Source organism: Nyctereutes procyonoides, unplaced genomic scaffold (assembly GCF_905146905.1).
Source record: "Nyctereutes procyonoides isolate TBG_1078 unplaced genomic scaffold, NYPRO_anot_genome, whole genome shotgun sequence".
Taxonomy (NCBI): Eukaryota; Metazoa; Chordata; class Mammalia; order Carnivora; family Canidae; genus Nyctereutes; species Nyctereutes procyonoides.
The window spans coordinates 63,564,630-63,590,957 of NW_026575146.1; the positions used below are offsets into that span (position 1 = coordinate 63,564,630).

The 26,328-nt window shown below is 52.4% G+C and overlaps 1 protein-coding gene across 2 annotated transcripts in view; it reads left to right on the plus strand.

The window, feature by feature from the left end:
• Positions 1-26,328, plus strand: part of SHC3 (SHC adaptor protein 3) — a 105,695-nt gene that overhangs the window by 41,369 nt on the left and 37,998 nt on the right. For both annotated transcript variants that reach the window (XM_055310933.1, XM_055310934.1), the window contains exons 3-5: positions 17,055-17,118; positions 19,303-19,422; positions 21,453-21,506. In XM_055310933.1, coding sequence (XP_055166908.1) covers positions 17,055-17,118; positions 19,303-19,422; positions 21,453-21,506 — 238 coding nt within the window. The remainder of the gene's footprint in view (positions 1-17,054; positions 17,119-19,302; positions 19,423-21,452; positions 21,507-26,328) is intronic.

Here is a 26,328-nt window from a genome sequence, read left to right on the forward strand (position 1 = left end):
TTTCTTTGAGGATGACATGGTGGCATAATGTCCTTTCTCTTTAAGTTCTTATTTACTGCTTTACAACTTGGAATGAAGACGTGGATCATTTCAGGATTAGTGATTTTTAACTCCTTTTGAAGTATAGCCTTTAAGTGCCGGAGAGTAAATTCCATTTGCCAATCTGCAAGTTGCTCTAATTTACTTAAATGCAGTAAAATATGTGATGAGAGAGACATGTCGCTAAGCAGTGGGCCTGACCCTGCCTTTGGAGGTTGCAGTTTGGGGCTGGTGATCTTTGAAGGCAGCGAACCTTCTCTGCCAGTCGCCTGTTGGTACCCGGAGGGGTGGGTAGGTGTCCTCCCCAGGCCCCAAGGTCCTGCAGCGCCCCCTCTGGTGGAGCTTGTGCCTGCACCTGTCCAATTGGTGGGGGCACCTGTGCCAGGAGGTTGCCCTGCTCCCCATAGCCCCATGCATTTTCTGTTTGGGAAAAGCCTCTTCCCCTCCTCTGGCCCCAGGTCCAGGAGGACCAGCCCCGCACAGGTGACCACCAGACTTGTCCCGCCAGCACTCAGTTTGGAGCCCAGGGGAGGGCAGCAGTCATGTAACTCCCAGGATCTGGATTTCAGGCAGTAGCCACAGACCCTCTCTGCTGCCTATGATCACTAGAGGCCAGGCTGCCGTCACCCACATCCCTGTGGACCCCTGGGACCCACAGGACATCCCAGTGATGGTGACAGGGGAGGGGGTACTGCCCTGTAGCCTACCTTCCAGGGACACCTCTCGTGTGAATGGCTCACCCACTGGCTGTTCTTGCTGGTGCTGCTGGCCTGGGAGCTGGGCCTGGGAGTCAGGGGCCTGGACCAGAGAGCAAAAATGACATCACTGACATTCGGGGCTGGGTCATGCTCTGTTGCGAGGGCTCTTCCGTGCATTTTAGGATGTCCAGCAGCCCCCCGCTGAACTCCACCCACGAGATGTGCTCCCAACATTGTGACAGCCGAGGGTCTTCAGACTTTGCCCAGTGTCCCCAGGTTAAAACCACTAACCTGCCTGCCCCCAAACTCCCTCCTGTTCCACTAAAACCATCACATGTGCGAGGCCACGAGAGAAATTTTAGAAAACAGAAGTACAAATAAAACAAAAGAGAGAAAGAGAGAGAAGGGGAGGTTTTCTTTCACATTTTGCGAGTGCACTTCATGCAGTTTTGTGCCTTTCCTTTTGTTCTTGCGGGTCCTAGTAAGTGATCAGGCTCCCGTAGGAATTGAATTTTATGCTGTGTGCACGTGGGATCTCCAGGTTGCCGCATCCTGTGGGTTCACTTGGTCGTCGTGGGGATGAAGTCAGGCCACCACATCTGGGGGTGGAGGCCGAGTCCAGCGCAGACCTCGCTTAGCGGTGGGTGGGGTGGGGCTGGCCTCACGGTCTCTACCCAACTCCCCAAATCCAGGACACAAGCAAATAATGATGTCGGGGTTCTCAGGAAGTCAGTGGTCATCCTCTGTGCACTTATTAGCGAGTACCATTTTGTATGTTGGATGAAACTCTTGTTTTCGTCTGATATGACTGTCTCCCATGTTGGACATTAGTGTGTGTGGTGGAGTAGAGCCTGGTCCTCTGCAATATTTATGTGCCTAAATACATGTTATTTATTATTTCTTAGTTGGGGTTTGTTTACATCTGAGGCAGCCCTTTCTGACATGTGGCCAGACGCCCACAGAGCCTTTTCATAGCAGCGGAGCACAGGATGTGCTGAAGGATGTCCCATAGAAGCACATGATCATGTAAGTTTGAAAGGGCCTTAGCTCAATTATTTAGAACGTCAGGCAGGAAAGCTATCATGATGGGCATAAAAGTGCACCAAAACATGACGATGCATTTGACAGGAAGAGCTGCAGATTTAATTATGCCCAGAATGGAGGAAGAGATGAAAATATGTTCGGATCTTGGTTGGCCGTCTGGGCCCCGTGGTCGGGCCTGCGGTCGGGAGGCTTCCTGCCTGGCTTGTGTGCCTAGCGTGAAGCGTCGGGCTTGGCCCCCCACGAGGCTGTTCTGGCTTCTATACTTAGTGGCTACTTTTTAATATTTTACCATTTTGACCATTTTTAAGTGTATAGTTTAAAGGTATTCAGTGTGTTTGCATTGTTATGTAAAACCCTGTCCCCATTACAAACCAGCTCCCTACCCCAGCCAGCGGTGCCCACCACCCACGTTCTGTGCCTGGAAATTTAGTGACTCCAGGGACCTCGGGTAGGTGGGATTACATGGTGCAGTGGAGCCTTGAACATTTGCATGGGTTTGCTTCGGTGTGGATGTTTTTTTGCAAGGAATACTGTTCAGTCCTGCAGGATTTTTTTTTTTAAGATTTCATTTATTCATGAAAGACACACACACAGAGGCAGAGACACAGGCAGAGGGAGAAGCAGACTCCCTGCAGGGAGCCCCGTGTGGGACTTCGATCCCTGGACCCGGGATCACACCCTGAGCCGAAGGCAGATCCTCAACCACTAAGCCACGCAGGCGTCCTGAGTCCTGCAGGATTTTAAGGACACTTATTTTCTTTAGCTTACTTTATGGTAAGAAGCAGACAGGAGGGCATACAACATATACGTGACGCGTGTTCATCTGCTGCTACGTTGCTGGTGAGGCTCCCAGTCCACAGTGGGCCATTAGTAGTCAAGTCTCAAGGAGTCAGTGGTTACACAGGGATTTTCAGCTGCGTGGGGGCTGGTGTCCTCACCCCAGTGTGGTGTGAGGGTCAAGTGCATTCGTCTTTTTGTGGCTGGCTTATTTCATGTAGCATAATAGCATCAAGGTTCGTCCACAGAGGAGCCAAGGACAGGATTGCCTTCCTTCCTAAGGGTGAGTGGTGTTTCCCTGTGTGGATGCACCATGTTTTGCTTATCCATGCATGTGCTCAGGGGGCACTTGGGCTTCTTCCATGGTTTGGCTGCCGTGAGCATGAGTGTGAATGTGCAGATACCTGTACTGCTCACTCTTGGGCGTGTGTACCCAGACACGGAATCCTCGGATCCCATGGTCACCTGTGTTGAATTTTCGGAGGAGGCCCCCACCCCGTCCTGTTCTGTATCTCCCAGCGGATGAACCGCTCCACATTCCCACCCACAGTGTGCAGGGTGTCCGTTTCCCCACACCCAGCCGGCACCTAGCACTTTGTGTTTTGTCTTGTTTTAGGATTGTTGTCCTAATGGGTGTGACGCGCTATCTCATTGTGGTTGTAACAGAGCGATTGTTTGTACTTGGATAGTGCTTGACTGTTTTACCCAAAGCCCCCCTGCACCTGAGTTCACCTGCTGTTGTCATGGGTCAGTGTGTGCAGGTGACCCTTGAGCCGGGAGTCCCGGTGTGAGTTCCGCAGCGGTCCACAGTGTGCAGGGCTCGTGCTGCACAGAGGCCCACCCCTCCCCCAGCCATGAGTCCTCGGGCGGGTCACCTGGCCTTTGGCTCTCACCTGCCAAGTGGAGGTCACCCCGACTTCTACTGTGTTGGAAGATTGGCACCCTCATGGTGGTAGAGCAGGGCCACTTGGTGGATGCCCGGTGGGCACTGGTTGTGGCTTCATTGTGGCTTCTACACTTCTCCTGTGGCAAGGACATCATCTGCTCGCATCGCCTTAAATGCTGGATGCCCTGCTTGGAAATGCCTTCTGGGGCCCTGACCTTCTCTCACGCCCCGCCCTTGGCCCTCCCAGGACTCTCCACCACAGGGGCTCACTTTCCCATCAGACCCCCCAGGATTTGCCCCACAAGTCCTCCCTCCTCTAATTCTCTGGCGTTTCTGCTCCTGAATCACTTCCCACGTGCTTTCCTGCAGCTCCAGAAGCTTCTGTGACTCCTCGTGACAGCAGATCAGACTCTAATCCCACTGGCTGGTTCTCTTCTGCATTTTATGCTTGTTTTTGTGTTGACGCTTGGACCTCCGGCAGAGTGCACGGATCTCAGGTGTGCGACTCGCTGGCATGTGCACGCACGGCACAACCATTGGCCAGCCCAGGACTCAGTAGGTCCCTGACCCCAGAACATAACCTGCATGCACCCTCCTGGGCCCTCCTGGAGCTGCTCATGAACAGGGCCCGCCCTTCCCCTCTCCCTCATCGTCATCTGTGACCGTGTCGTGCTCTGGGCTGCCCTCCTACATGTTCCTTCCTGTGGCTCAGGGGAAGTGAGCCTTTCCTCGTGCTGAGGTGAGGAGGTCTCTTCCCTCAGGACGCAGGAAACACGACTTCCTTCCTTTGGGGAAAGAGCCTCTGGAGTTTGCTGTGCTGACAGCCTCATCACTATTATGTGTGTCCAAGAACATCTGGGGCCATGGACACGAGCACATGTGCCTATGAGCATGGTGCAGTGTGCACCTGCGCAGTGGACCGACCCCCTGGTGCTGGAGAGAACCACTGCCCCCAGCTGCCATCCGCGGAGTCTCCGCACATGAGACGATGGAGAGGACTGTGAACACAGATCCCAGAGTGGACCTCTCAGGAGCTCATGCTTACACACGGCTCCACTTATTTTCCTATAGTTTCCTAGAGACCATATGTTTCCAGGGACCATATGTCTGCAAATGAATCAGATTACGGTCAGTGTGCGTGTGCGTCGCGTTTGAGCTAGAATTGGCTGCCGCGACTTTACAGTCGTCTCCTCTCCGTCTCTGACACGCTCCGTGTCTACGTGTCTATATGCACATGTATGTAATTGCTGTATATCGTTGACCTTGAACACATGTGGAGTTAGGGGCGCTGACCCCCCCGCCCCGCACAGTCCAAAATGCACACACAACTTTTGGTTTCTCAGAAACATAACTGCGAATAGCCTGTTGATGGGAAGCCCTACCAAAAACACAAACAGTCAATTAGCACATATTTTACATGTTATATATATATATATCATATACCATATTCCTAGAATAAAGTAAGCTGGAGAAAAGAAAATGTCACCGGGGAGATCGTAAGGCAGAGAAGACACATAGACGGGACTGCACCACATTTATTTAGGGGAATCCACGTGCAGGTGGACTCGCACTGCTCCCGCCTCTGTGGTCCAGGGTCAGCCATATAATCAGTTATGGGATCAGTTCGGGTGCCTGCAGCTGACACAAGCTTGTCTCCCAGTTCTGAAGGAAGATGCATCCTTGTCGCTTTGATGTGAATGCCAGGGGTGGCCACATTGACGGTCACTTAGCTGAGGCTCGTGCCCAATGCCGTGCCTGCAAAGACGCTCAGTGGGCTCTCAGGTGATCTGTGGACCCTCAGAGCCCAGGACGTGGTGTCTCGTGTGGTGGGGGTGGTGGGGACCAAATCCACGCATGTGCCCTCAGCTCCGCCAGGGAATCTCCAGGGTCCTGTTGGCGAAGGAACACGTGACATGTCTGTTCCTGGCCAGGGTGGATGGGGTGGGGACGCCGAGGCATTTCTACTGAATGCCTCCACCTTGAGGGCTGATGGAGCTACATGTCCCTGTTTTACAAAGTGAGTGTGTGTCTTTGGGAGGCGGGTCCAGCATCACTTCATGTGGGCTGGTGTCCCTGGGAAAACCCAGCCTGGGGACAGCGACAGATACTTTTTTTTCCCCTTAAGACTTTGAATGGAGATATTTCAGGGAATGTTCCCCACATAGTTAATCATGGGAAGATCATACTTTTTTGTTGTTGTTGTTGTTCCCTAAAACTCGGTGAAAACCCACTAGGCCCCGTGTTCTTTGTTTTTATGTGATGGTCTGATGGTCACCAGAGCTGACCCAGGAGAAGTTCAGGAGAACACAGTTGATTATCCATCTGTGTCCCAGAGACAGCAAGGGACAGCAGTCACACGGGGCCATCGGGGAGGGGCCAGCATGGGCAGGGTGGGAGCAGAGCAAGACCTGCTACCCGCCCACTGCCCTCCTGCCCCAGCCCCCTCCACTCCCACTGGGTGCCTGGTGGCCTCTCACGCCTGCTCCCGCGAGTCTGACGGTGGGAGCCGTGGCCAAGAACCTCTTAGGTTCAGATGTGGGAAGAAAATACAGGCCCTGATGAGGAGCCGGTAAGATGGGATTTTCCAGCACTGGCCACACCTCCCAATCCTGAACTTGGGCTGCATTTCCTGCGAAGGCACTGATGTCTGATGCCCCAGATGTACTTGCTCAGAAGGCATACAGTCACCTGAGTTCTGGATTTATAGTTTTCAGCTTGGGTCTGTGAGAACCAAAGCGTAAAGGCTGGGGCACTATTCTTTAAAAAAATTTTATTAATTTATTTGAGAGAAAGAGAGACAGAGATATGACAGAGAGCACAAGCGGGAGGAGAGGGACAAGCAGACTCCTCCCAGCTGAGCAGGGAGCCTGATGCAGGACTTGATCCCAGGACCCCAGGATCATGACTTGAGGTGAAGGCAGACACTTCACTGACTGAGCCCCCCAGGTACCCCTGGAGCACCATCTGAGTGCACAGAAACGTAATACGGGAGCCATGCAAAACACCCCCAAGTCACCTTCATGATGCTCAGTCAGGTGAGGTGTGGTCAGAATCCCTTTTGTCCCCACTTTGGGGGCATAGCCTGTGGTTTACCTTCTCTGATCTCGTCTGTTTAGAGGAGCAGACACGAGTGATGTGGTGGAGAGAGAGGAGCGCCTTCCTGCTGCGCCCTGCCTGTCCCGGGGACACCACCGTTCCTGACTGGGACGTGGGGCCCCCAGACACGGCCCTCGTTGTCAGTGGACAAGGGAAAACGAACCCCCGTCATGCCCCCCTCAGTCCCAGGTCATGGGAGAGAGAGCCTCTGTTTCCTGCAAACCCAGAGTCTGCAGCCTGGGGACCGCGACAGATACTTTTTTTTCCCCTTAAGACTTTGAATGGAGATATTTCAGGGAATGTTCCCCACATAGTTAATCATGGGAAGATCATACTTTTTTGTTGTTGTTGTTGTTCCCTAAAACTCGGTGAAAACCCACTAGGCCCCGTGTTCTTTGTTTTTATGTGATGGTCTGATGGTCACCAGAGCTGACCCAGGAGAAGTTCAGGAGAACACAGTTGATTATCCATCTGTGTCCCAGAGACAGAAGGGACAGCAGTCACACGGGGCCATCGGGGAGGGGCCAGCATGGGCAGGGTGGGAGCAGAGCAAGACCTGCTACCCGCCCACTGCCCTCCTGCCCCAGCCCCCTCCACTCCCACTGGGTGCCTGGTGGCCTCTCACGCCTGCTCCCGCGAGTCTGACGGTGGGAGCCGTGGCCAAGAACCTCTTAGGTTCAGATGTGGGAAGAAAATACAGGCCCTGATGAGGAGCCGGTAAGATGGGATTTTCCAGCACTGGCCACACCTCCCAATCCTGAACTTGGGCTGCATTTCCTGCGAAGGCACTGATGTCTGATGCCCCAGATGTACTTGCTCAGAAGGCATACAGTCACCTGAGTTCTGGATTTATAGTTTTCAGCTTGGGTCTGTGAGAACCAAAGCGTAAAGGCTGGGGCACTATTCTTTAAAAAAATTTTATTAATTTATTTGAGAGAAAGAGAGACAGAGATATGACAGAGAGCACAAGCGGGAGGAGAGGGACAAGCAGACTCCTCCCAGCTGAGCAGGGAGCCTGATGCAGGACTTGATCCCAGGACCCCAGGATCATGACTTGAGGTGAAGGCAGACACTTCACTGACTGAGCCCCCCAGGTACCCCTGGAGCACCATCTGAGTGCACAGAAACGTAATACGGGAGCCATGCAAAACACCCCCAAGTCACCTTCATGATGCTCAGTCAGGTGAGGTGTGGTCAGAATCCCTTTTGTCCCCACTTTGGGGGCATAGCCTGTGGTTTACCTTCTCTGATCTCGTCTGTTTAGAGGAGCAGACACGAGTGATGTGGTGGAGAGAGAGGAGCGCCTTCCTGCTGCGCCCTGCCTGTCCCGGGGACACCACCGTTCCTGACTGGGACGTGGGGCCCCCAGACACGGCCCTCGTTGTCAGTGGACAAGGGAAAACGAACCCCCGTCATGCCCCCCTCAGTCCCAGGTCATGGGAGAGAGAGCCTCTGTTTCCTGCAAACCCAGAGTCTGCAGCCTGGGGACCGCGACAGATACTTTTTTTTCCCTTAAGACTTTGAATGGAGGTATTTCAGGGCATGTTCCCCACGTAGTTATCATGGGAAGATCATACTTTGTTGTTGTTGTTGTTCCCTAAAACTCGGTGAAAACCCACTAGGCTTCATGTTCTTTGTTTTTATGTGATGGTCTGATGGTCACCAGAGCTGACCCAGGAGAAGCTCAGGAGAACACAGTCGATTATCCATCTGTGTCCCAGAGACAGGGACAGCAGCCATAGGGGGCCACTGGAGAGGGGCCAGGATGGACAGGATGGGAGGGTAGCCGAGGCCAGAGCCCTCATGGAGTTTCCATGGGCAGGGTGGGGCAGGGTGACTGGCAGAGGGGCGCTGCGCGAGCTGTGGAGTATCCCTTGTCGCCTGTCCCCTGGCCCTAGGACAATTCAGACAGGAATGTCGTGTTCTGAGTGCACGGGCCACACAGAGGAGGTCTGGCTCAGGGTCGGCTGGTTGGTACATCGCAGTGTGCTCTGTGCGGGCCCTCTGCCGAGAATTGGCCAGCCCAGCAGGGACCTCTCTCCCCAGCCAGGAGGGTCAAGGTGTCAACTCTTCACCATATGTGGGAACGGTCCCAGAGGCTGTGTCTGAGTGACGACTGCTGAAGGGCTGCATCTGAGATGCTCCCATGTCTGCACCTGGTTTTAGCTGCCCTCAGGCCTGCACCCTTCCACCTGCAAGAGCTCAAGGGGAGGATTTCATGGGGGTGGCCCTCAGTCCCCGTTGCTCTAGCAAGCAGGACAGGACAGGCACTGCTGGGTGACGATGGAGCCACCGTTTTACAAAGACATGGTAACATCAGACACTGAAAGGAGGCCGGTGTCTGGTGCAGGTGGCAGCACGGGGCACTGGGATGGGGGCCCAGCCCGAGCTTCGAGGGGGGCCATGCAGCAGCATCCCCCAGCCCCCGAGGCTATGTCACTGAGGGCACCTGCATTTCCTAGCGTTCGTGCACAAACAGGAGCATGCAGCACCTGCTCACGTCTGCCCTCTCACGTGCACAATTACACTAGGATTCGTGGGTGTCGTTGGGTGTATCCACAGACCGCTCCTTTTGACTGGAGCACAGGTTCACATGGTTTCTTTATCCCCCAAGGCAGATACTTAGACGCTACAGCCCTTGATTTCGGGGCCCCACCCCTCAAGTTTCTGGTGAACTATAACAGCACCTAGGGTGTCCAAGGTCTCGTGATTCTGCAACGACCACGCGATTCTGAGTCCCGTTGTCTGTGGCCTTCTGGGAAGCACATGGAAGGGCCACTGGAGGTCCACGGACTGGAGCTCAGAAGAAGCACCATCTCTCTGCACCTCCCACGTGGGTGGGCTTTGTAGCTGTGGATTCGTGGTCTTGGTGTCCCACTCCCTGGGCTCCGAGGGGCAGGCACTTGCTGGTTGTCCAATCAAGGGCATATGGCTTGGCTCACCTGCCTCCACTTCTACAACTGTAACACCAGCATGAATGGCCCTACCTTTCAGGTGTGTGGGGGTTGAATGGGCCCGTATGTTGAAGGCGTGTGGAACAGGGCCTGGCAGGGGACCTGTGGTTACTGGTGTGTGTATCCAAAGGGCCACAGACATTGGGGTCAGGTTTCCTTGTACCCCCCATACTCCTGCCTTGCCAGCAGGAAGCAGATTTCTGTGTAATTGGGTTCCATACGCTTGTGAGAGAGACTCGATCTCAGAAAATACATCTCTCCAAACGGATACGTGGCTCTAAAATCTGGCGGTGGGGGCCGGGTTTGCACAGGTCTGTGGATTCCGCTCTGGTTGGGCTGCCATCACACCTGGTGGCGCCCTGAAGGCAGTGGTGCCCTGTGGCCTGCAGGGCAGCAGCCACAGACCCATCCCACCGACCTGAGGATGTGACCCCTTTATAAGGTTGCACCTGCCTAAAAGAGCACCCATGGCGCACTTCTTTCCCTTTGATTTGGCTCATCAGCACCGCAAAGCAGTTGGGTTGGAAGCAGAAGACTTTTTCTAACCCAACGGTGAGAATTTTAAGGGGGAAAGAAGATTCAGGGAAAGCGTTCGTAAGACTAACGCAAGCCCCCCATCTGTCGAAGACGCCTGCGATACTCCCTGTAGCCTCAAGTGAACTTTAACCTTAGTTCTTTTACCAAAAGGAATATTAGCTTCCACATTGCCATGGGTGGGTTTTACTCTTGGATCCATACCTTCCTATTCTTCCCAAGGGTTCCTCTTTCATTTCGTGAGATACCTGTCAGCCTGGGTAAGGATCCTCGTTCCTGGTTTCCTCTGGGATTTTTATGGGAACTTATAGGATCTGTTGTGTTTGCCTGTGTCTGGTAATCATCAGCCGGTACTTATTTGCACCTACTGAGTGAGTGTGCCGGCGGCAGACCACAGGTGCTGAGGATGTTAGGATTACGATGACAGGGGTGATTCTGCAAAGTCGTGAGCCACCAGCGAGGTTGCTTTGGCACCCCACTGATTTCTCAAGAGCTGCACAGATCTCCAAATGCATGGCACCGCTTATGCTTGAGATATACTTATCGTTGGAAGATTTAAGTGGTTTCAACTCGTTCCAGTGAAACTACTTTTTAGAAATTAAGTCTGAAGTATTTTTGATGCCCAAGATCACTGTGTAACTCTGCATGTGCGTGACGGTTCAGTTATATTTGGATGCTTTGGGCAACAGGCATCCAGGAATGGGAATTGCTTTGGGCGTGGATGGCACTGAGGGGAAGCCAGTTGCTCCACGTGCCCCTTGACCCAGGCTGGCAGCTTCCTGGTTCTGTCCTCGCCGGGTGGCCGGGTGTCTGGCCCTGTGACATCACCCACCTGTGTCCCTTGGCTTCAGGGTGGACATACTGACCAACTTTCATGTGTCCTTGAGAAGGGAGAGAGGTTGTCCCATGACAAGAGCACCTTGAGTGTCACTCTCCATGGCTAGGCAGGCCTGAAGGCCTCCTCCCCAGTGGTCTGTTTGGCTACTTCTGCCACAGACGTCTGGCTGGCCTCCCTGCCCACCATGTCTCTCCACCTCCTTGTCCCACACACAGCGGCTAATGTCCATTCAGCTCCGTGACTATCTCACCAGACTGTGTGAAGGGCCTCTGGGTCTGTCACTCCTCAGCCACCCCTGGGTCTGAACCCTCCACCCATGGCTCTGCAAATCTGTCCACCTGTGGCCTCTTGGCAGGCCTCCTCCCTGTGGCCGCACCTCACTTGCCCACCATGTGCCACGCTCCCCTGTGGACCCCGATTCCGTTTCCCCCACGGGAAGAGCTAGGTCAGAGAGCCTGCGGTGGAGACAGTCAAGACTTAGTTTGAAGCATGATGTCTGAGAAGCCTTCAAGACAATGAGAGGGAGCTCTCAGTTGGGTGTGGGAATTGTCTCCAAAATCCTATCCCTGGAGCAGATGTGGGGGCTTGAGATAAAGACTAGTGAAGCATTTGGAGCAGAGACGTAGGACCCTGAGGGTGGGAGTGGGTGGAGGGGACACACCACAGAGGCCTCAGGGCCTCAGCTCCAGCAGTCTCGATGGGGGATGGCCACCCAACAGGGCTTGGGAAGACAAGAGGGGGATGGGGTGTATCTTGCTGCTATTTGCCCAGCACCAAGCTTGGGGGAATCGCAGGATGAGGGCAGGATTTTCTGTTTCTGTTTCTGTGGTGAGAGCCCTGTGATCTCTCTGCTATCCGCACTGGGGAGGGGCCAGTGGTTCCTTCTTGCTTCAGAGTGAAGGGCTTCATGGAGGTGATGCAGCCTTTGGCATGTCCAGTGCACTGATGGTCTCTATACCAGGAGTGGGTGTTGCTGACAGCTTCTTGCTAATGACCAGGCTGAAGGCCTGGGGGCAGGGGGCACCCCATGTGGGCTCTGAGCCCACTGGATCCACAGCAGCAAAAGGGCTACAGCTGGCCCACGGGTGTGAATGCCAGAGGGGACAGATGTGTGGGCAGATGAAGGGCCTTTACAACACACGCACCTTTATACACACGCACCCAGATAGTCCAAAGGAGCAGAGTCAGATGCAACCCTTGGCCCTGGCAGGGGCCCCAGCTCCAGGGCTGGTAGGATTGCTGTGTGAGCCCAACTTCCTCTCTACTTGTGTCTCCACGTCCCCATGTCCCCACAGGCCAAGGTGTCAGAAGCTGCAGCCTAAGGCACCTGCCGTCCTTCCTGGAGTCTCCATCCCAGGCAGCTCTAAATAGGGGAGGACGGCTCTACTTTTCCGTGGTGTTCAGGGTGTTAACTGTTACCTGAGATGCACATCTTTATTACTGGAAATAGGAAAATGGAGTGACTTGCAAGTGCCTGGGGACACTTTCTTGTGTGAAAGTGGGTGGATTAGAGACAGAGTGTGTCTGGGGCTTCATCCAGGGCCAGGGAGTACTGGGACCCCTATGTGCACTGAGACAGGAGTTGGGGGCAGTGAGCTGATTCTTGGATTGTCCCCTGCTCATCCACTCATCCAAGTAGCACAGAGGACAGAGAGGAGGTAGGCAGGATGGAGCCCTGTGGCCAAGTCACAGAGAAGGCAAGAAACTGGCAAAGAGTACCAGGGTGAAGAGAACATCAGAGCAGTGTGGGGTCAAGAGTTGAGGAAAGGGAGTGTGGCAAGGGAGAGAGGGGTCTGCTGAGGGCAGATGCATGTAAGCAGGTTGCCCACCACATTTGGGGCCATGGCGGGTGTGGGAGAATCTGCGGGGGCAGCTCATAGGAGTAGGAGCTTGGAGGAAATGGAGTGAGGGCACAGCGGGCACCAGCACCAGCACCATGTTGGCCGTCCACCTTGAGGAGTTGCCATCACTTATTGAGCTGGCTCTTATGATAACTGCTGTTTCCCACCCTATTAAAAACCTGGTTGCGTGAGTGGTGGTGTACACATGTCCGTGGCCCATGTCCCAGCATGCTAGAGAGTGTGTACCTGGAAGAGGATCTGTTGGACCAAAGGATCTGAGCATGTCCCATCCTGCTTGATGTCATCAGTCTGCCCCACAGAGGCTGTGCCACTCTGCTTCTTGCCACATGGAGGGGTTTTTTATGATGTCTCATCAATCTCTGTCTGACCTTTGGCTGTGAGGTGGCATTTTAGCACAGTTTTTATTTTTTTAAAAGTGTTTATTTATTTATTCATGAGAGACACAGAGAGAGGGGCAGAGACACAGGAAGAGGGAGAAGCAGGCTCCCTGCAGGGAGACTGATGTGGGACTTGATCCTAGGACCCCGGGATCATGACCTGAGTCAAAGGCAGACCCTCAACAGCTGAACCACCCAGGTGCCCCTTAGCACAAGCTTTAATTTGTCATCTTATTTTGAGTAAAGCTGAGAATCTTTTCATGTGTCCAAGAGTTGCTTGTATTTCTTTTTCTGTGAATTCTTTATCATTTGTACATTGGGCTTTTGATATTTTCCTTATTGGGTTATATTAATTATCTTTCTGACTATGAAATGTTACCATTTTTCTTCTGCATAAAGTTTTATTTTTATCCTCCTAAGTGTGTCAGTATTTTGTTTTTCTTTGTAAAAAGAACTTATGGTTTCATTACGATGAAATTAAGTTTGCAATCCATTTAGGATTTATTTATATATAAGGCGTAAGACAGAAACCCAGTTTGATTTTCTTTTCCTGTATAGCTACCCAGACACTGAAACACCACTTACTGATAATTCTGTCCCCCTTGGGTGTGGATTGCTGTATTTTTCACTCTGGAGGAAAACACACTTTTTGCTCTGCCCTCCTGTGTTCTCTGACTAGGGCCCTGCAGACAACAGGCAGACGAACAGGAGAGAAGCAGGTGATTGATACACATAATCCACATACACAGGGAAACTCGGTGATGAGTAACTCAAAGAAGTGGTTAGAACTTGGGCTTATATCGCATCTTAACAAAGCACAAGCAATCCAGACAGAAGTGACAAAGCCTAGGAAAAGAATTTTGGGTTTCTAGGGGTAGCAAAATGAGGAGGCAAGTACACGTGGAAATCCATGGATAGATAGAGCTAGTTGCAGCGAGTCAATTCCTGTGCTGGTTCTTGGTGCTGCAGGGGGCCCAGGGCTATCTGGTGATTCACCTCCATCCTTCCCTGTAGACAGGGCAGTGGGGCTGTCTCTACAAATTTATGTCCTATTTCTAGGCAAATAAGGGAAGAACAGTGCTATTTTTTTCACCTGCTGCCAGGGTGGCCTTTGTGGGGTGGTGTGTTCTACTCCCTTTCACCATGTTTATCTTTCCTTTTTGTTTCTTTGTGCAACCGATGAGACTTTGCCATCATACGTGTTTATTTGTTGCTCCTTCACCCACTAGAATATAACATGATAACAAAAATCACCATTTGGAACACATATCTTTTTTATGATTTTAGTTTGTAAAATGGTGTGTTTGGGGAGAAGGAGTGGGCAGCATGAGATGGATGAATGGGGACAACAGTGGTGCTCCATGAGTTCAAAGGACCCAGTTCTCAAATCCTGCTACACTCTGCAGCAGTTATGAAATGTGAGAGGTGGAAGTTCAAGAGAACCTTATGCTGAATGGGGGGAGGTGGTGGGACCACAACAAAGAGAGGCACCAGTTACTTTTGGTTGACTGCACAGGTGCCAGAGGTCACAGCATGGCTCACCTAGGTGGGATCATGCTGAACAGGTGGGTCGAGGGTTACTAATGACAAGGGAGCACCTGTTACTGCCACCTGAGACTCACACCAGGATTCACTGCAATTGCACAAAGCCAAATTATTATTGCTAAATGAACAAATTGGGGTGGGAGCACTCATGCAAATGTGCTGTGCTAGAGAGTGAGGAGGGACGAGGAGAATTGTGACCTCTGTGGTTAGACCACAGAGTGACCAGGCATGGAAGGGTGGCAGTTACTGTGTTGCATCACATCCCTGTCTCAAATGGAAGTGGACACCATTGGCCTGGGTGCAGGGATAATTCACACGCATGCAGGTTAGCACGTGAGCATTATAAGCAAGTACGTGCGGGTGATGGAGAGAGGACATTTTTCTCAAGAGCAGCTTGATTTGCAGCTGTGTTGGGGAATTCTAGAGCTCCCAAGGGGATCCTTTGGACTTTACCTGGTGCTGGAGCTCTGAGAAATTTCTGACATTTGCAAATCTTAAGGACAAAAGACTGAGTCTCCAAATGTGCCCTGGGCTGCTGCCTGACTCTCTGTGGGAGGACTTGCTTGACAGATGGGTTTATTATTTGCACTGCCTCCCACAACCCATTCTAATGTCCACGGGTGGGTCCCACCTCCCTCACAGAAGCTGCACGCAGGCAGCGGGGGGAGGCCTGTGGCCCAAGCTTCATGGCCTACCCGCTCAGACTCAAGTGTCATACAGGTTAGACACTTGACAGTTATCCTCTTGGGAAACTGTCACCCAAGGCTGATTTCTTTCTCTCATTGTCCATGGTGGTAGATCGGGAAAGAAATCTGAAGCTTATAATGGATATTTAAGGAGAGACCTACAGGATACTTCCTGCCGGATGATATGTTTCTGGCCTGCTGGGACCATCAGAGATTTGGCTGCTTTGCTCGGCCGAGTCTGTCACTTGATATAACAAGCACAGTGCAGAGATGTGCTGAACTTTTTTTTTTAATTAAACAGATAAAATATAAATGCTGGGGTTTATTCAGCTCTATAAAGAGACAGCTTGACCTTCTTCAACAGGAATTTACTTTTAGAAGGTCCTTGGGTGATCGTTTCGATAAAACCACAGTTAGAACGTTATTATAAAATGTGTGACTAAGCATAAACATCAAAAACACGCGTTCCTTTTAAATGAACTTTTTGTGAGTCACAGCGAGTCAGTCCTGCAGTCTTTGTGGCATCTGAACTTCTAGAATGGTCTTTCTTTACCCTCTGCTGTGAATTCAGCAGCAAAGGTGAAGCTTACCTGAACAGTCTCTTACCTAATTTGACAAGGACAGGTTTCTCCTAAGAGCATTGTCGTGTGGTGGTAATTATTTTTCCAGATGATAACAATAATTTCAAGAAGTATTAAAGCTTGCAGAATATTTCTGAGGACCCATTGTCTTGTTTGTCACCTGGCGTATCCTGATCCCTGTTTCTTTCTTCCTGTGTTCTCTTAACTGTCTCGTCCTTCCCCACGAGGGAGGGGAGATGTTCACATTCACCCAGCTCCTTTCTGGGCTCCTGACTTTGGAGCCACCTCTGGCCTGTCTCTGTCACTTCCCACTGAGGCCACTTCCCACTTTTGCTTTCAAGCACCTGCCGTCAGCCATGCCCCCTCCACTGTAGGCACCCCTGCCTCCACCATCTGGACCACAGCAGCTTCCATGTGGTCCATTCCACTTGCTCCCCACCTCTCGAGGGCTCCCGCCCGGGAGGACCCTCTGCAGCCCGGCCTCCCGTCACATCCCCTGTACCTAGGACTCTCTTTGCCTCCTCTCCTCAGGGCACACCCTGTACATAGTAGCTGCTCAGCAAATGCGTGCTCCAGGGAGCTGCCCTGCACAGACCTCATGTCTGGCTCATTTGTGTACCGCGGGATAGCCTCTCCTCCCTCAGAACCCTTTTGGTTTTATGATACTAACTGTAGAAGCTAAGAATAACACTCAGAAGACCAAATTTCTTTTGATAACATTCTGACATGCTTTGGAAGAAGGATGCTGACCCGTGGCGATGCTTGGCCAGGTCTGGCCCTGTGCCAGGACCATGGCCTTGAAGGGAACACCAACACATGTCAAGGTCCTGCTTTATCGAATGGAATCCTCACCAAATGTACAGCAGAGGAGTGTGTCATCGATACCTATCACACCTATCACACCCTTAGGATGCATCCATCAGGAGGGCACTGCCCATCAGAGGTTCAAGATGACCTGTTCGTGTTTTGCACAGTTTTGCCCGTTAGAGGGGAACTAGGTGACCCCTGCCGTGGGGGGCCCACTGTCTACACTCAACTGCACAGCAGATGTTTTCCCTGGGGACATGCACGTGTGCTCTGTGGGTTATAGAATCCTGAATAATGTGACAAAAGGATCTCTCTTCCTGCCCCCTTCAGGGAAGCCATCAGCCGTGTCTGTGAAGCCGTCCCTGGCACCAAGGGAGCCTTCAGGAAGAGAAAGGTACTGTTCCTGTGTCTCCTCCCCGCGTGGCACCTTTCGTCACCCCCCACCCGTCAGGATCCCCTTTCACTGCCTGACTCTCTGTGCTTTTAAAACAATAAGAGTGTAGGGTCCTCCTGCCATGTGATAGGCAGGACAGTTGTCACTGGCCAACCCAAGTCAGCTCCCTGGTTGCACCCCCAGTAACTAAACCTGCAGACAGTGATGAGAACAGACACAATCGACAGGGCAGGAGCCCTTCTCAGCCTTTACGGGCATTAATTCACTTCAGTAGAATAGCTGCTGTGACAGATGCCCTGATGCTGTGCTCGTAGATTTAAAAAGTTTTTTAAAGATCTTATTTATTTATTCATGAGAGACACAGAGAGAGAGGCAGAGACACAGGCAGGGGGAGAAGTAGGCTCCATGCAGGGATCCCAATGTGGGACTTGATCCCGGGACCCTGGGATCACACAACCTGAGCCAAAGGCAGATGCTCAACCACTGAGTCAGCCAGGTGCCCCTGTGCTGGCAGATTTAACCAGCAGCTCTCGGGGTCAGAGTAAGAAGCACCGGATCTGTGGCGTGTGTGCCCCTCCTGGCTGATTTCAAGCTGTGACGTGACATCCCTGAAGACATGCGGTGGCAGGTCATTGCACAGTGTCCCCACATGGCAAGTGCAGGGGACACAAGAGGCCAGAACAATGCAGATGAGCATTAATGTAGCAGAAACAGCTAGAAAGTGACAAGCTTTGAGTATTTATTGTTTTTTAATTGTAATTTATTTAACTGTATGTTTAAGTAGTTTTTCATAGCAGCCACTTTTAAAGCCCAGCTCATAAAATTCCTACAAACTTAATAATTGTCTCTCATTAGCTGGTACAGCCCATTCCAGAATGCCATGGGCATCCCTGTTTTACAGATGGTGTAAGCTGAGGCACAGAGATAGAAGCCACAGTGTGCATAGGTAGTGAGCTGAGCTCAAGACCAGGTCACTCAATCTTTTCACCTGGCAGGGAGAAATATGGATTAAGAGAAAGCTCAGGAAAACTCTCCGGTTAAAAAAGTCTAGCAGGTACATAACTAATACCCACCCTCAGGACCATCTAGGCCCAGACTCCGTCCTGGGGGCATCTCTGAGGTCTCCAAGTCTGTCCTGACACTGAGGTTTGCAGGCAGGTTGCATGCTTGTCCCTGCTACTCACAGAGCTGTGGGTGGGTTTTGTCATCATAGCTTGGGGACATCGGGGAAGCCACGAAGCCACGGGGCTACTGCGGCTACTGGGTTCCTGGCAGAGAACTTTGGATCTTGAATCTCACATATGTTAACAGGGAGGGAGTCTGAGGATAGAGCTAGGGGAGTGTCTCAGAGTCAGTGAAGGTAGGAAAAGTAAGACCAAGTAAAACAGATTTCTGGTCCCCCCTCCCTTATAACTTAATCAGAATTTTGGAGGGTGATTAAAATGCTTTGTCAGGAGATTAAAAAAGACCTAGCGTTAATTAGCATATCAAACAGGGCACATTCTAATCTGAAAGGGAAGGATGGTCAGTGAGTGGGGCCTGGACCTTGGACGGGGAAGCAGGTGCCTAAGGCACCTGCGGAAAGGTGCTCAGTGGGAAAGCACAGTCCATGGGGCCCTGCAAAGGACCTTGAGTTAAGCTGAGCCAGGTGGCACGTCCTGAGCTGGCTCTGGGCCCAGCAGGGGCTAATGACCATCTGTGAGCACTGGCTGGAGGATGTTCCAGCCACAGGCCTTGTGTCCCCCACCCCCGCCCCCCGAGCAGTGAGTGGCCTCCAGACTCCAGAGGACGCTGGACCCTTCTGCTCTGGCCCTGAAGGTTTTAACTCCCAGTGGGATGAAGCCGGTTTCTGAGCCTGGCAGCTGCGGGCTCTGGTCTGTGGCACTTTCCCAGGCTTATGGGGGACATGGGATGTGGCCCCATGGGAGGAGCCACCTGGACACAGACGTCCTGCGAGTGTCTTCATCCCGCTGTGTGCACAGCTGCCTCTGCGTGTTTCAGAGCGTATATGTTAGTGTCAGATCCCGCCTCCCAGCTCCTCCGTGGCATCATCTCTGCCACATGCCTAGTGAGGGCAGGGAGGTGGAGGTTTGGGGGTGTGGCAGATGACTAGGGGAGCACTGGAGAGGAGAGGCTGCGATGATGTGAACCAAAAGCTAACATGGCTTCTGCTTGATTCCACAGCCTCCCAGCAAAATGCTTTCCAGCATCTTGGGCAAGAGCAACCTCCAGTTTGCGGGGATGAGCATCTCCCTGACCATATCCACCGCCAGCCTGAACCTGCGGACGCCCGACTCCAAGCAGGTGTGTAGGCGCCCCGCCCCGCCCCGCCCAGAGCTCCGCCACGACGGGTGTGCTGGGCCCGGGGGGAGCACATTCGTCTCAAATCTCTGCTCGCCTGCAAACTTCGGCCCCTTTGAAGGGTCGTCCATGGAGTGGTAGATGGAATTGGTTTTCTTAAATTCTGCTATAAATTGCCTTTTCCTTGAGGATAACATGTGAAGTGTCTGATCTACGTGCAGTGTTAGGGCAGGTGCCTGTGTTTGGCACGGGCTCCTCGTTCTTGTCTTTTCACGCCCCCTTTCCTAGGCCGAGCCCGAGCTGCCAAGGCCCTCATGCTGCAGGACGGCCGAGGGAGGCGGGTCCCCTTGCCCCGAACCATGTGCCTCTGTCCCTTACCACACGACGTATGGCTGCTCCCATGTTTCTAGGGATTCTCAGACCGTGGCCCTCAGTTCTGTGGGAATATCTCCAAGTCCCCCCTTCTCCCTCATTCCTCTTCTAAAAAAGACTCAGGAAGAGTGGAAGGGGCGCAGCCATCCTGGGATTGGGGGGCTGGTCGGCTGTGTCGGGTCCTCACTATTTCGGAGGATGGGTGTGGGGCTGGGCTCAGGGGCAGGAGGGCGCCTTCCAGGATGCCAGGGGCACGTGTCCCAGCCACATCCCGTGGCTCTTCTGTGGTGGAGTGCACGCCCAGCTGTTGCAGATTTGGAGCAGCCCCACTGAGAGAGGAGGAGCCCCCTGAACCCTCCCTTGGATGGAAACACCTGCTTGCACCTACTTGACCCTGCCTGCTCCCCATTTAGTTCCCATCTTACCTGAGGGGCCACAGCCACCGCAGACTGACGGTCACGCATTGTGGTGACCAAATATGATTTCCAGTTGTTTTCCTCTAAGTCACAACACCCGCTTCATTTTCCAAACCGTAGTATTAGAGCTGCCTTACAAGCACAAATCCACACCTTTTAGGAGTTGATCCTCCTTCGGGGATTGATGGTGCTCGCTGCCCTCCTGGTGGCCCCCTGCCCCAGGGACTGGAGGCGGGAGGATTCTGGAAGGCTCCACGTGGGGCAGTGGGCAGTCGGATCCAGGGCGACCTCCTTGTGTCTATCCATCTACACGCTTAGGTCTTTCTAGATCCCAAGTGCTTCTTGCAAATGCCAACAACCAAGCCAGGCATTTTAAACTGTCTCGTTTTCTCCTACGGCTCAATCCTAGTCTTGCTTTGAGCGGGAAAGCCCTGGGATGGTGGGGTGTCGCCTCCCTAACTCCCCACTGCCTGCACCGAGGGCCTGAGGTGCCCCGCAGAGCTGAACCTGGTGGCCTTGGGGTGTGGGCAGGACCACTGTTTTCAGCCCCAGAATTTACTTCACTGTCATTACATTCTCTTCAAAATGGTAAAAATAGCACGGAAACCTTACGTAGCTTTTTAAATTTAGGGCAGCTCCTAATTCACTCAGTGTCTGCTGAATCCCGCTGCAGCCTGCAGTTGATGAGGCTCATGGAAATTTCCCAGTTCAAAATTAACTCAGAAGGTCCTCGCTGGCCTTTGAATTGATAAAATTGATTACGAGAGCGCCCGGGGTGGCCCCCATCTCTGGCGGGCTTTCTGATTAGCACGCACCCTGGATTCACGCGGGGGAACACACTTCCCTCTGCACTGGCTGTGGGTCTGTCTCTGCTGAAGACCGCGTGTGTCTTTGGGAGCAGACGTTTGTTGTGTGGAGAGACACACTCCTTGTCAGAGCTGCGACGGTGGCCAGGGCACTGCCCGCTATAGTGCCGGGGTCTTGGGGTCCCCGTCTGACGAGCGGGTGCCCAGAGCTCCTCCCTCCCTGGTGCGATCAGACCCAGGTGCCGCGGTCCTGGCGTGCGCCTGGGGCATCGGGAAGGGCCCCCCAGAGGGGACCGCTGCCATGACCGACCTCAAGGTTGTGTCCATCGGGCCCACCTTACCCATCCCGGGGGCCTGGCGCCTGTGCTGTGCGCCGACAGCTGGTGCTGGGAGCCGCGGGGTGGGTCGTGACGGTGACTCTCTCGTTCTGGGCCCGCAGATCATCGCGAACCACCACATGCAGTCCATCTCCTTCGCCTCCGGGGGAGACCCGGTAAGTGCCCGCGGCTTGCTCTCCTCGCGCTGCCCGGGGCTTCCCGAGAAGGGCCGGGGGGCGCGGGGCGCCTCTAGCCCGCGGGCGGGGAGGTACTGGGATCCCAAGCCCCAGCCCACAGGCCCCTCTGGACCGCCCTTCGGGTTCAGTTCCTTAGCTCCAAACTAGCAAAAGTCCCTCGAGTGTGGGCTTTGTGAGGTGCTCGTGGGGCGGCTCCCCAGCTTCAGCTCCCTGGCCGGCCATGGGGCCCTGCGCTTTTCCTTCCCGCTGCTGGGCCTCTGATTTCGTCCCTGGGGTCTACTGGAGGGCCGCGGGTTTACTGGATCTGGTTTATTCATAGATATTTGGAATTAGAATCTTTCTCCCCAAATTCAATGCTGTAGTCTTACTGGTTTGATTTGCCAGCAGAGAAGGAGAGAGAGAGAGACAGAGAGGGAGGGAGAACAGAAGAGAATGTTCTATTTTTGTGTTGCTTCTTTCATTAAGAAGGTGGGGTCACAAGGAAATCTGCTCCCTACGCTTGGTCAGCAGCACCACAGACAGTGTCCACGTCATCAGAAAGCTGCCCTCTCCCTCCTCCCTCACTCCCTCCTCCCCCTCCCTATCTTCCTCCTTCCTCATCTCCCTCCTCCCCTCCCCATCTCCCTCCTCTCACACCTCCCTCCTCCCCCTCCCTGTCTCCCACCTGCCTCATCTCCATCCTCTCCTTCCTCCCCTTCCCTTCTCCCTTCCCCCCTTCTTCACTCTTTCCCTCCTGCCCTTCTCTCTCCTCCCCTTCCCCTCCTCCTCCTTTCTCCCATCCCCCTCTCCCTCCTCCTCCTCCCTGCCTCTTTCCTCCCCTTCCCCATCTTCTTCTTCCCCTTCCTGTCTCTCTCCCTCCTTCTTCTCCTCCTCCCTCCTCTCCGTCCTCCTCCTCCCCCAGAGTCAGACACACACACACACACACACACACACACACACACCTACACACTGTAACTGCTGCTCACTGTCCCCGGCCAGTCCTCTGAAGCAACCCAGGCAAGAAATTGTCTCGAGGGAAGAGGAGCCAGTCAGCCCTTCCCAAAGCTAAGGGGATGAAAGTACCACCCCTGGAGACTATTATCATACCATGTCTCATTGGCCCCAGAAGGTTTTCACCGATCTAGGGGAATATTTAAAAATTCTGACAACAAAATGAGTATTTTCTTGGAGCTAAATTTACTCAAAAAGACAAATTGTCCTGACAAGATGCCCCTTTGCTGCTAAATAGTCTCCTATAATGAGAGCATGGAGGTTTAGAAGTGGTGTTTTATTACGTAGAAGTTGACAGGTCCAGGGCAGCCCAGGTGATCAGTGCCTGAGACCTTGTCTGGGTCTGGCTGGGGAGGGAGTATTTCCCATGCCCTGTGTTTATCCCACCTCTGCCCACATACACCTTTCGTCCCCTGCTCCCCCACCTGAGGAACGGCTGCTGGCTCATGCAGAGCCAGATGGAGGGGGCAGTTCCCACTGCTGGCTCTCATCTCCACATTTCCAAAGGACAGTACAGTCATGGCCAGGCATCTCGGCTGCAGACACCCTGAGTCTGCCACCCCCGCCCCAGTGGCTGCAGCCCCTGGGGCTATGTCAAGCAGGCAAGACCCTTGGGCCCTGGAGATGTCATGCTTGGCAAGACCCTTGGGCCCAGGGCACTGGCAGGAGAGGGATTTGGCTGCCCTGCATGCGGTTCTTTGCCCTCAAACCCCCGCCTGATTGACAGAGGATGACGGAGCACCATCTGTGCACCCCTCAGGACCCACCTGACTCACTGTCTCTCGTAGTTAGGGGCTCATCCTCAAATCTCCGCCATGGTTTTTCCTCTTTCCCTTCCTCTCTGCTCCCTTTACTTTCTCTCCAACCCCTTCATTTTTTAGGTTTTATTGTAAAGTGAAAGAGCTCATTGAGACAAACATTTAGAAAGTGGGAGTCTGCCACAATCAAAGCCATCTGTGGTGCGTTTCTGAGGATGTGGAGGGACAGGTGTGCCCGTTCTCCACCTGCACCGCACCTGCACGCATATCTGTCCTCACGCCATCCCCTGTGTTTGCATCGGCCCTAATCGACTTGCAGGGGCCCTAACGACTGGCTCAATATGATGCTTGGCACCATAGTTTCTGAAATATGGAAGGTGACCCAGCTTGAAAAATAAAAGGAAGGAATAGAACACACCTGTAGCAACAGATTCTTCCAAGAACTTGTCTCAAACCTCAGCTAATGCTGATAGAATGAGTGGGTATACAGCAAAGAAAAACTCTGGAAACCAAATATGTTGACTTGAGTTAAAATTATTTTATTCTCCAGGATGCACACGGGCCTGTGAGCTGCTTTCAAATGTCCTCAACACCTTGTCATAAAAAAAAAAAAAGGAAGCATTCAGTGACCCTTAAAGAAATTCATGACTTTTTAATATTTTCTTCTGAGCTTTTTTCTGACACAGAAAATGTCAGGATACCAGGGTGGGCAGGGAACTCTGTTACTTTCCATTTTAACCAGTCCAAATGCATATTCGCATTTGCATAAGTTCCCATTCCATACTGATTTGTGACCAGGATAATTGGTAGATGTTTAAATAACACTAACAATTCCAGGCTGTATGCCTTATTCTGCCACTAAGTGTGTATCCACTTACTGCTTTGTGCCTTGGTTTACTCAGTATGAAAATGGCATTTTGAAAATGGCATTCTTCTATCAAAGAAGATAGATTGGAAAACACTGTTAATCCAGCCACTCCCCCCAAGAGGTGCACCGTTATTTTAATCTACTGTCATTAACAGTGTTCCAAGTTCTCCCAGGGAAGTGCCAGAGTGCTGGCCAGGCTCAGAAGCTCTAGGGGAGTGGGAACAGCGATGGAACAGTCACAGGACAGGCACCAGCAGCCCCGTGTCTGGAGCTCGGAGTGTTCCATGTGTGGCCGTGTGATGTCTAGAACAGTGTTTTGAATAGCAATACACTCCCCCAGTGAGCCAGAAAATGATCAGTATTGACATGAGAAGAGCTCTGCCTTGGCTCAGCCATTAAGCATCCAAGGGACAGGACACGTGGGACACAAGTCACATCCCTGGCCTTCCTTCCCCAGAGCAGCATTTCTCAGACTACAATAAGAAAGTAAAAAGAAGAACTGCCTTGCCTATGAGCTGATGCAAAATGATTTTGTTACCCAAATAGGCACAAAAATCAGTCAAGTATAGACTCCTTAGGTTTATGCTTCTTGTTGAACACTAAACCCCAGTCAAATTCAAACATTTACTACTGATAAACACAGTAAAGCCAGTAACATTCAAAGTAACGTTAATTTCCTGTGATGGATGGTTTTGCCGATGCTGGATTTCCACTCTCGGCATGACTCTAGAAGCAGCCACCACAGTGCAGGATCCTTCAAGGTCAGCATCTCTCCACTACCCCGGGTGCCTGGATGACTCAGTACTTCCACTAATTTATTCTATTCAAGCCAGCACTTCAGTGATACATCATTATGTACAAATGTGACATTAATTGCTTGAGTTGGGGCAAAAGCATCTAGTCTGAGTGTTCTTTTTTCTCTAATTCTTTAAAAACCTGGCACCCTTAAAATTTGAGACTCAATAGACAACCTTGACGCTGACATCACATGCAGAACTGACACAACAGTGGTTGTTCAGATTGTTCTGGATATTCTTGCATTAATTTTTAAGGTTATCATGGCAAATAAAACATATTAAAAAAAATTCTGGTGACATCTCAAACATATCTGCCTGGCCCCAGGGTTCGTGGATCACAAACTGAGAGACATGAGTCCTATCATAGGACGCTTCCAACGCTGTCATCTCCTGAATCCATGGAGAGCATTTGTGACTACAAGCGGCAGTTGGCTTCAGATCCTGACCAGATCTTCCTTGATGGAAATGACCGGTGGCTGGGTTGATGGTCTGTGCTCTACACCCTTCCCAGTTCAGTCTGAAAAGAGTAGTGGACAGTGGCCTGAATAGGAGGATGGAATAGCATAGGCGGGTACATGCAGGAGGGGCCCCAGGTAGCAGCCCATCATGTCAGAAGCCTCTGGAGAGCCCTGGCTGTGGGCTCTGGGAATCGGCCTATGGACAGGTACCCTGCAACTGGCACCACCAGCCGTAGGTGCTCATAACCGGTGCACACCCCCACGCTCGTTGTCTTCCCCACTCCTGTTGGGGGTTTTCCTGGAGCACTGCAGAGAGAGAGAAAGAGAGAGAGAGAGAGAAGTGGGGGGAGGTGTCTTGGGCATGGAGAGAAGTAGTAGAGGAACACATGACACAGCATCTTTCAGATGCTGAACACACCAGGAGCTTGTCAATAACCCTTGAGCCTTCCAAGCAGTGACATTTGGGAAGTAGCTGCAAGAATGGGGCGAGCCTTTACCAGTTGCCTCCCTGAGATTTCTTTGAATATTGAAAATGTCAACTTTGCGGGGAGGTCTTCCCTGCTTTCAAGAATGAAGATAATTATTGATTCCTTTGCTGGTTTAGAAACTAAAATCCACGTGGCAGCCCCACCCACTTCTGAGGGCAGAGTTTCCTCCATGCACTGATTAGATGAGGAGGCGGCCAAGTGGACTAGTGTGTCACCTGTAACTGCCAGACTACTACATGGAGCCCACATGTCTTAAAAGGATTAAAATGACTGCTTACGTCTGAGAAGAAAAGAACTGTGGTGTCTCATCCATCCAGGAAGGCATTTGCAACCAACCTTTGAACATTCGCTTCTGGTTTCCTCATGGCCTCTGCACCAGCAGCACCGCATCACTGGGAAGCTTGTCAGAAATGCTCATTTGGGGGCCTCACGTCGGACCCAT